General features: G+C 40.8%; 1 protein-coding gene across 1 annotated transcript; it reads left to right on the forward strand.

Moving 5' to 3' along the window:
• Positions 1-1,083: 1,083 nt before the first annotated feature.
• On the forward strand, positions 1,084-7,338 carry ndc80 (NDC80 kinetochore complex component; the record flags this gene model as incomplete). The annotated part of the gene is made up of 17 exons (XM_080499997.1): positions 1,084-1,091; positions 1,744-1,839; positions 2,066-2,149; positions 2,277-2,403; positions 2,557-2,729; positions 2,986-3,088; positions 3,233-3,322; positions 3,442-3,535; positions 3,698-3,798; positions 3,911-4,055; positions 4,484-4,689; positions 4,948-5,097; positions 5,736-5,825; positions 5,917-6,009; positions 6,098-6,228; positions 6,355-6,457; positions 6,983-7,338. The coding sequence occupies 17 exons, from the start codon at positions 1,084-1,086 to the stop codon at positions 7,109-7,111; spliced, it is 1,923 nt and encodes a 640-aa protein (XP_080356123.1). The 3' UTR covers positions 7,112-7,338.
• Between the last annotated feature and the right edge of the window lie 3,445 nt (positions 7,339-10,783).

Raw genomic sequence — 10,783 nt, forward strand, 5'->3', positions numbered from 1 at the left:
GGGCAGTGGGTGCACTTATGGTCACTCGTACTATTGCAAATAAGCATAGAGAAGTTGCAGTAATCTTGCTTTGTATGAACAAAATGTAGGTGATTTGCTGTCCAAAACAAGTTCATTTAGTTGCAGAATTTGATTCATTTTGACACCATATGCTTAATTGCTCCCCTTTTTCCGAGAGGAGGAGCATGTGCTCTGCTTGTGGGGGCAAGCAAACCACAAGGAATATCTTTCTTTTAAGGTTTTTACACCTACAAATGTTTTGCATCATTCAGTGCGATAAGGGAAAAACAGAAGTATCGCTAGATGCACAGCAAGTTCAACTGCATTTTGAATTGTGTCCTCCTGAGCAATTTTCAATTTGATCTTCAGGCTGTCTATCGATGCCACTAAGACCCTCATTGCCATTAGTGATTTGTCAGACTTGGTTGTTGAAATCTGGCCACAGGGTTACATTTCATCTTGCCTATAAAACCTGACATCAATTTAGATACATGTTCAGCTGTCGTCTTTTTGAAGATGTAACATACAAAATGATTATTCCAAAGTTGTCCCACAAGCATCAAAATCTGGATTGGACCTCTTTCACAAGTAACTTTGTCACAATCTGAACAATCAGGCTGGGTCTCCTCTATCACTGAGTCAGTGTTTGAGGAAGATGTCTCTCAGCTTTTCTCTGACTTTTCAATGTTTTATATTGAGAAGAATTTTTACAGTAAATCAACAATGTCTAAAAGGTGTTGAGGATTCTGGCTGCAGCTGTCGAACATATTTCTTACACATGTAAACACACTGTCCAGCCTACTGAAAGTTTCTCTGAATCTTGTTAGTTCAGAAATCCTTTAATTAATGCAATGTTTTTCAGGTGGTCATTAGCTTTTCGTTATTATTATTATTATTATTCTTATTGTTATTTCAGTTTTTCTTCAAAAAATAAAAACTACGGTTTCTGAACATGATTCTTGGAACCTCCGGCTCGCCGTAGTAGCGTGATGACGTCACTGTCCTCCACTATTTAATTTTGGCGGGTTGTTGTCTGTTTGAACGTCGTCGGTTCGCTTACCTTTGCAAGCATCGGTCTACAACATGGAGCGGTATGTGTCACCTCCGACAAAAAAATATACTTCTTTCACTTTGTTTGAAGCTCCGAAAAACACACGTTTGCGGGTTCCGTTAACTCTGGATGCTCCTGTGACATTTTTAGCTCGTTGGAATGAGTCCACTCCTTCCAACGGACGTAAACCTCCCTCAGTCACTGCGAAGCGAAAGACCGACACTTGTTTAAACTCATCCATCCGTTTCACTGGGTCCCTTCAATGCTATAGAATATAAATTGAGGTAAATTCTGCACAGTTTAAATCCTTTCAAATAAACACTATAACATACTTTTAGTCCAAAATACAGCGACTCCTCATACCCGGAAATTTTAAAACAGTCCTTCACCCTTCAGACTTGATTTCTTCAACAGCTTCTACAAAAGGTCTGTTTAAACTAGTTGCAGACTCTATTCTCCCTGGGTACTTTGGTTTTCGTCCGCAGTTCAAAAAAACATGCTTAAGGGGTTATTTGGTGTGTTTGCCCTGTGATGGACCGTCAACATGCCAGGTATCCTGCCATTGCTCATATTAAGCTGTGATTGGCTCCAGTGCCCTGCTTCCCTGAACGGGACAAGGCGATATAGACGGGAGATGGATGTTAAGGAAGTATGATGTCATTAACGTATATCTGTTTCGTTTGTGTGTCTAGGGGAAGGATGAGTCGGACAGGCGGCAGGCCATCTGAGCTGCCCATGCGAGTGCAGGACGGCAACAGGATGAGCATGGTGTATACAACACCCCAGAGGTTGGTTTCACCACACTGATAAACTTGGATTTTATTATTGATCGGCACAGCTCAGTCTCTGACTTGTAATTAAATCTGACACTGTGTCTCCGTTACACCTTCCTGCATATGTCCAGGGTCCACAAAATGAACTCCCTCCTCATTTTTTTGATATGTAAATGTAAATAAATGAAGTGGAATTTAAAGATGCCCTATTCATATGTTTATTTGTGTTGATTCCGTACAGTAAACAGCCTTCGTTTGGAAAGCTCAGCATGTCCAAGCCGCAGTCCATGACTTCTGAAAAACGGACCAGCTTTTTTGGCGCTCGGTACGTTGAATAGAATAGAAATGATTATCGGATTGAATCATAAATCTGCTCAATTTTGATTTTGTATTTATCTCTTACTTTAAAGCAGACATTGAGATGTGGATGATATTGTATCCATTCCCTGCAGGACAAGCGGTGCTGGCATGCCTCGCAATAGCATGATGTCAGGGTTTGGAGGAAGTGAGAAAATCAAAGATTCCAGACCTCTGCATGACAAATCTTTTGTTCAGCAATGCATCAGGCAGCTCCATGAGGTAAATGTGTATACATATATATATATATATATATATGTGCTGTACATCCATACACTTTAAGATGTGGCGCACACAAAACCTTTTTAATATTAAATACTAGGTGTGAACAAGTCACTAACTTGTATTTCTGTCCCATATTTTTTTTTTCTTCAGTTTTTGACAGAGCAGGGGTACCCAGGCCCTTTGGCAGCCAAGACCCTGCAGTCGCCCTCAACCAAGGAGTTTGTCAAAATGTTTGAGTTCATTTACTCCCACCTCGATCCAACCTTTGTCATGCCAAACTCCAAAGTTGAGGAGGAGGTTCCAGCTATGTTAAAGACCTTGAGGTAAGAATGTCTGATCAGCTATACATATAGTGGAAAATTACTTTCTTCTTCTTTAGATTCTTTAGTTGCTTTTAATTTAAACCTTTGTCACCAAAGTCTTGACAATTGATATAGAAATAATTTCAAAAGGGTAGATATTCCAGAAAATACCAAATCAGGGTTTGAAAAACCATCCTACCAAGTCTTTGAATTCGAATTTGTTGTAAGCCCTTGTTGCATGCTCACTTTCTCTACTCGTCTCTGTTTTGGTATCAAGGTATCCATTTGTTCTTTCCAAGTCTTCAATGTATTCTGTTGGAGCGCCTCACACTTGGCCCCAGGCTCTGGGGGCCCTCATGTGGCTCATTGATTATGTGAAGGTGAGACACAAACACTTATTCAAACTGAGCTGCACTGAACTGAAAGAAAAGCAAACTCGGGAAGGAAATGCAAACGCCACACAACCATAGTTGTTTCAATCTATTAATGATCACTCTTACTAATTGCTTGTCTCTTTGTATCAGATCACATGGAGTCTGAGTAAACCGGAGCTGCTCTTCACTGACTTCAGTGAAGACGCTGACAACATTGAGGAAGGAGCACATTACAACAAGGTTTACAGAGTTTTTCTTAAAGGTGTACGGCTCAACTAAAACGTGTACAGGTGGCGTTGACCTCGCTGGTACATTGTTTCTTCAGATTTTTGCCAAGTGCTCACATTGTTTTCCTGCAGCTCTTCTCGGACTACACAGCTGAGACCTACTCCAAGTTCATGCAGGGTGACGACACATTTGAAGACGAGGATGAGGCCCTCCTGAGTCGACTAAGTAAGCGCACATGAATTAATTTCCTTTTCTCTCGTTGGTCAATGATCAACGAGAATGTTGGTCGAGTGGAGAGTTTTCATCCAGTCTGTACGTTATGTTGGTTTCGAAGGGGAAAATTCGAATTTTAGCATTAATCGATTAAAAGAGTGTTTCTCTTCACAGAGAAACTCTACAATGTCGACGATGCTCTGCTGGCCACGATGGAGGAAAAGCATCAGATTGTCAGCGATGAGGTTGAACGACTGGAGAAGGACAGTCAAACTGTAAGATTGTTTGCACAGCCTTATCTGCTCTTCATTGGCTTTGACATTGGTTGTCCTCTGGTTTTACACTTAGTTGTGGTTGAGTTCACTAGATTCAAATCTTTCTGTCCAGGACCGACTGATGACAAAGAGGATGGAAAAGGTGAAGCTGCAGGCGGATCAGAAGAAACTTCAGAGCTATCGAAGCAGCCTGGAGTCTTTTGAAGTCAACCTGAAGAACAAAGATTCCGAACTGAGTGATGAGCGGGAACACATCGGTATGCATGAGCAACACTTTGGTTCTCTAAAACTTTTGTTCCAACCCATTTATTATTCTCTGGATCTTGTGGGAAGCTCAATTGATGTTAATGAAATCTTCAGTGAAACGGAAACATTTTAAATGATCAAAGGTTAACAAATAAAGCTTCTAAGTTTCTTCATGAAGAAGTATTGATGGTGTTTGGACAAACTCAACATAAAGAAAGCATATTGTAGTAAATAATAATATTGATCTGTATGGAGAACTATATCCTGATAGCTTTTTCTCTTATGTTACACGGCCCACGTTCTGGGAGTAGCTGCAAGTTGTCAGGTTAAATGTGCCACAGCAGCATCGATGATCATTTTGATTCTTCCCAAATGGATGTTTTGCCTTGTACCAGACCAGAGGATTGTCCACTTCATACTCCTCTTGGTATTGTTCCAGCGAGTCATCTGGAATCTTTGAAGCATGAGAGAGATGAACTGCAACGCCTCCTGCAAAACCAGAAGTTTACTCCAGCGGATGTCGAAAGAATCAACAGAGAAAAGCGGGAGCTCCAACAGACAATCTCCAGTCTGAGCAAATCCCTTGAGGATGCTGAACAGCACAAGTGGAATGAAGAGATCGCTCTTGCCAAAGTGAAAGAGAAGGTAACCGATGTGCACCTACTGTTTTTACTCCATTTAACGACTGACCCAAATAATGCCACCAATGATTTTTTTCGCATTTGACATATGGATGCGGGAGTCAAACCTGCAATTGTGCCATTGAAAGATGGCTCCTCTACCAACTGAGCTACGGCGTCTCATATTGTTCATGTAGTGACAAGTCTTTCAACCTTTTGTTTTTCCTTTTTTACTCACTGAGTGTCTGATTTTTTAAATTTATTTTTACGCTTTTTATTCCAGGCGGAGTTGAAGCTGGCAGAATACCACAAGCTGGCACGTAAACTGAAGCTGATCCCGCTATCTGCAGAGAATGCATGTGGTCACGATTTTGAGATCAGACCTTTTGAATGTGGACCCGCCAGCATGGTTCAACATAAAGCTCAGATACAGGTACTAATCCTCCATCCTCATTGCGGAACTATCGTCGCCTTAAGAACAAACTTGGAACGTTTTGCTGAATCCTCGTTTTTGTTTTGGCAGATTCCGTACGTATTTATTCCGGGCTTTTGGGTTTGGGATAAGAATTGTGTTACTTTTGTCCGTCAAGTCTGATGTATTGTACATTGCAAAAATTCACGTGTCATGGAGTAAAACCTATGTGATCTTTTTGTGTCATTTACTTTACACAGAAAAAATCATGGCAGAAGACTTTCAAAATGAGCAAAAAACAAATAATCCAGATTTATCATGGCTCTCAATACAGACTGCAAATGTAAACTTCATCTTATGGAAACAATACAAAGTACTTTTAAAGTCTCTATCCAAACTTGGACAAAACAGATTTGTCTTGATTGTGCCGTTTCACACCAGTGTTGCAAAGTTGGGAAAATGACTTTCCTCACTTGAAAAATCTTTAAAGTTCCATTTCTTGGTGGAGAGGACTTTCCTTCAGAATGTAGCATCATTTCGTGAGATTGTGTTGATGGAACTTTTGTTGCAGGTGCAACGACTTCTGACCATTTGATCACTTGACACATTAGAAGAAGATAATGTGTTTTTTTCCCCCTTTTTTTTCTACTGTGTTGTAGATTCTCTTGAGAAAGCTGATCAGTGACGTTGAGGAGGAGAACAGTCGTTTAACCAACATGAGACTCAGTCTGGAAGAATCCAGTGAACAGGTCATTACGCTTTTCAAAACAAAATTACCAGATGGCATCTTATCCAAATTATAATTTTTTTTTATATGTATATAATTGTATGTGTATTTAGGTCAGTTCCAACATCATGGATAAGTCCAATGATATTAAGCAGCTGAGAGAGCAGATCCGCAAGCTGGACGAGCGGCTGGATTGTGACATGCAGGTACAGTTGTTGTCGTACGTTGTGACAGAATACAATCACTCACTTTGCTCGTATTCCCGCTTCATCTGGAATCTTTCTCTGTGTCCAGGAGCTGGCCCGTGAGGCGCAGGAGTGGGCTGAGGAGATGGAGGCAGTGGATAACCACCGGAAACTTCTGGAGAAGAAAGTGAATTATGGTTATGACGAGTCGGTGCAGCAACTAAAAACAGCACAACAACAGTGAGCACCAACTGTTTATTTACTACATCTCAAAAAATTAACGTGTGCATCTAGAAATTTGTTTTGTAGGTGTATGCAAATTAAATACCTACAGTGGGTTTGTTTTTTTTTCTCCCCATCTTCAAGGTACCACCTTGTGCTGCAGGAAACTAATGAAGAGAGACGAACAGTAGCAAACAACCTGGCATCTGTCTTCACTACAGCTGCGAACCACTTGTCCATCACAGAGGTAAACAACTATGATGGTTTAGTATTCAAAGTTTTACAGCATTTTAATCTTCAAATTTGATATTTCAAAATGAATTTTTTGGTCACTAATTAAAACTTAAACATCATTTGCTTTTTCATTTTAATTCAGTCACGGAATAAGCAGTCTTGAAGAAGAAAATGAAAATGCAGTTTGGACGATTGACCACTAATTTTTATTTATGAATGAGATAATGCAGTTTTAATCTAAAAATGTTCGCTTCCATAAACATTGACCTTCTCTAACTCTCCAAAATGAATCGAAGGGGTTTTGACTGAGAACACAGCGTTTGACTTCTCTGGAAACTGAAAGTTAAAATACTCAGTTTTGCACATTGCTTTTCTCTGAGGTGCGTCCACTTCTCTGGGGGTTGCCGCACAGCAGCAGCATCAAGCAGTTGTTGTAAAATAGCAGTTTATTTAATTTAAACTCCACTGTGTTGTGTGCCGTCTGTGTTTTCCCACTCTTGACACTACAAGCTGTGTTTTGCTTCCTGTTGTATGACAGAAGTGCCTGGAGGATCTTCATGGCAGGGTGCAGCGGATCTCCTCAAAGAGTATCGAAGATGATAAAGCTGCCATACAGAAGCTGCAGGAAACTTTGAAGAGCTTCAAGTCCAAAGCAAACTATTTATAAAAGGCAGCAGGAAGAGTTTCAAGTTTCCCCCAGTTTGTTGCTGTCAAATGAGTCAGCTTGTGTCTTCATTTATCTAATGCATATATGTAAGTGTGTTTTATATAATGTGGGATATTTTACATGAACAATATCCACATGCTTTTTCTCTCTTACGTATCCACTCCCTCTATAACTGCCGTGTTTTAATTTACAAGGATTTGCAGCCTGATGCAACTAGTTGTCTTGTATTCTGAGTCCAGTTTCTGTGTTCTGTTATGTTCACTGTAACAATGTTTAAATGAAACTTTTAGAGGCTTTTAACCCTCCAGTGTGTTTCAACACACCTACACTCGTTTTTAATGACGACTTTCTTTTTTTTTTTTTTGCAAAGTATTTCCAAAATAAAATAGTTTTAACAATCGCTCGTGTGAAACTGTTGTTTCTAACCTGCAGTTATGAAGCTGCACCACTAGGTGGCAGCACACACAACGGATTCTTGCCTAACAAACATTTGCTGCCGTTACTTTTTTGTGGAGGATAAAAAGACTAATAACATCACTGCCTTCTCTCGGTTAGTGGGCCCCAAAATGCAATCCATCACATCTTTAAAAGGAGGAATCTTTATCAATTCATTTTTCTTCCTGTCTGCCTCTTTCTAAATGTCTACTTTGAGCGTGGGGCCAAAAGTGAAGTTTATACAGGCAGGACTCCACAATATTGTCGCAGAATTGCTTTCATTTCAAAATGATGCATGACCACAGATTTGTATTGTATGAGACCTTGAAGTTAGTTTCCAGTTCTCATGTTTAATCTCTGACTATATAAAAACCAACAGTGTGGTAGTTGAATAAGCAACTAATGGCAGGCATAGTTTGTATTAAAGTTCTCCATGTCAGCCAAAATTCATAAAACAGATTAATTAATAATTGTGGCATTTAGATATTTGCAAGTTTTTGTTTGTTTTAGGAAGAAATGCAGATCACAGTGGGGAGACAAACAGGAAGTAGCACAGTCATGCTTTCATCAGTATTTGGTCGACATAGAAATTCTACCTGTTTTCAATGAACACAGAATTGTTGACGTCCAGTAGTTATTTATTTTTGTGCATCTATATTCAATCCAGATATCCTGTGGAAATTGCGCACACAATTCAAATTCTTGATTCTCTTCAGATTTTCAAAAAAAAAAAAAAATCTTCTTGGAGGAATGTGTCTATGCTGAAATATCAGCTCGGATCCAGAGCCGTCAAACAGTTGTGAAACTTGAAGGGTGCACAGTCCCCTAAGGCGTTTCTGAAACAAAGCTGTGTTTTCTAATGCAGCTTCTCTTGGACTCTGCGCTGTTGGATTTATGATCTCAGGGAAGAGCATCTTTCTGCAATTCTCTTATGGTGTTGCACATTTATACCCCATGTTAAACCAAACTTTAACTCTGTTATGGTACATCTGGCAACCTTTCTTTCATTTTGATTTGATGTTGAAGTTTCTTTTTTTTTTTTTTAAATCTTTGATATTGTAACAATGTGACAAATGAGTTGAGCTGCAGCAGCAAAAGTAATCTGTAAACATCCTTGAACAGAAGTTCCATGCTGCTTTGAATCTTCACTCCGCTGAACCTGGTGCTACAAAGACAAGTGAGCGATTACTGACATTACTGACTCATCTCATTGATGTCTGTACCTGATTATTTGAGGATCAGATTTGCACGTCAACGAAAATAAGTGAGATGCTTCCTCAGATGTAAAGCAGAACAGGAAAACTGCTCATCGCCATTATTTATACGACTCAATCTTTTGTTCATTTGAGAAATTGTGAGTCCACCAGAAAAGGACTTTCTGGTAATGTTTTGGCAAAAAACCAAGGTCTCTTATAATGAAAACAAAACTGGACTAAACCAGGAGATAACCTCCAATCACATCCCTACTGAAAATACATACACACCTTTAACCTTCCAACCTCATAGATGCTGGTGAACTATTGAAATGCAGCTTCCAGTCAGACCAGTGTGCCAGCTCTGGGGTTTAGTTTTGGGGCTGAACCCTTAAAGTCCACAGTGTGTCAATACAGTACAGCTTAACACACATTTTTTTTTTTTTTTTTTTTTAAACCAAGAGAATGTTTGAAAACCTTCAGCGGTGCGAGCGTGAGAGAAATGTTTTGGCAGATGTGATGAGGAGAGATGAGGTGACTGTGAGGGGCTCCACGGAGAGAGGGAATGAAAATGTGATGGATCGCTTCCACTTGTACTCGACAACTCAGGACTGTGTGCGTGTGTGTGTGTGCGTGTGTGTGTGTGCGTGTGTGTGTGCGTGTGTGTGTGCGTGTGTGTGTGCGTGTGCGTGTGCGTGTGCGTGTGCGTGCGTGCTAGGTGGGGTGGGGTGGGGTGGTGGATGGAAGTGGAGAGGCCTGTGCAGGAGGGTGAGAGGAAGGAGGGAGGCCGGTGCCATGTGCTAACAGCCACAGACTTAATTCAACTAAACAGGACAAAGCCGGGTGTGTTTATCACATCCCATATGGACAGGTGGCATCTATAAAAGTCCTTTTACAGGACCTGTCTTTGCATGTGTGAGAAAATGACTGTCATGATTTGTGTATTTCCCTCGCCCCCGGAGGCGTGTACGTGGTGGCCTGAACGTGTGTGGACTGCTCGCGCCGGATTTTGCGTGCTTATTTCTACACAAACGTGTGTTTGCATTCTTGTTGTTGTCTGTTTTTCGTGCTCCCTTGCATGTTATGTAGTTGTGTGTGTGTGTGTGTGTGTGTGTGTGTGTGTGTGTGCGTGTGTGTGTGTGTGTGTGAGAGTTGCCAGTGGCCATGTTGCCCTTGGCCTGTGCAGACCTTTTTCTTTTTTTATATCATGGATCATTGCATTCAATGCACCATGAAAATTCTTAATACATCTAATGTTCCCGTTCCCACAGAGGGCGGTTCAGTTTGACCGGGTCAAGGGCAAAAGCCTGACGTTTGAAGTGTGTGTCAGTGTAACTCTCAAGAGGGAGGTGAGGAGGAGGGTACATGTGACTGTATGGATGTGTGTACACGACACTCGTACAAACAAAGCTAAGGCAAAGGTTATCTTGGTCTCTACTCCCTGACCTGCAGAAGGTGCGTGTTGTTGCTTAATGGTGTTTCGTGAGGCTTTCAGCAGCTAATTTGTCATAGCTGGGGACAGCCAGACACGGTAGAGCCTTGAGGTGTTAATGTGGAGTCTTATTAGGGGTTCATTTCCTCCACTGGCCCTTTCAGTGATCTATTCCACAGATGTGGGAAATGGACGTGGAAAAAGATACAGACAGAAAAACAAGCTCTGTTGTATATTTCAGCCGTGCTCCGGCATATTCTCTTTTTCTCCACTACCTACATGTCAAAACACTACTATATCGTTGAAATGTGTATTCCTTTGACCCATATGATGAGTCGCTGTGGCATTTTGATTTGTCTTCCAACGACCATCTTTTTCCAGAGTGAGAAGTGAGATTGAGTCCTGCTTCAGCAGTACTGTTGTCATTAAGACTCAGATGTGAGAAAGCTCAGTATAATAATCAGCATGAATGCCAATGACAATCACAAGAATTATTTCACTTAGTTTTTTGACCATCAGGCTTATGGCGTACATTCGCTTTTTGCAATATGTAATTGATTGAGCTGCCGTGTAATGGGCAGCAGATGAATTCTGCAGGTTTTACCACATGAA

Source organism: Blennius ocellaris (assembly GCF_963422515.1).
Source record: "Blennius ocellaris genome assembly, chromosome: 7".
Taxonomy (NCBI): domain Eukaryota; kingdom Metazoa; phylum Chordata; class Actinopteri; order Blenniiformes; family Blenniidae; genus Blennius; species Blennius ocellaris.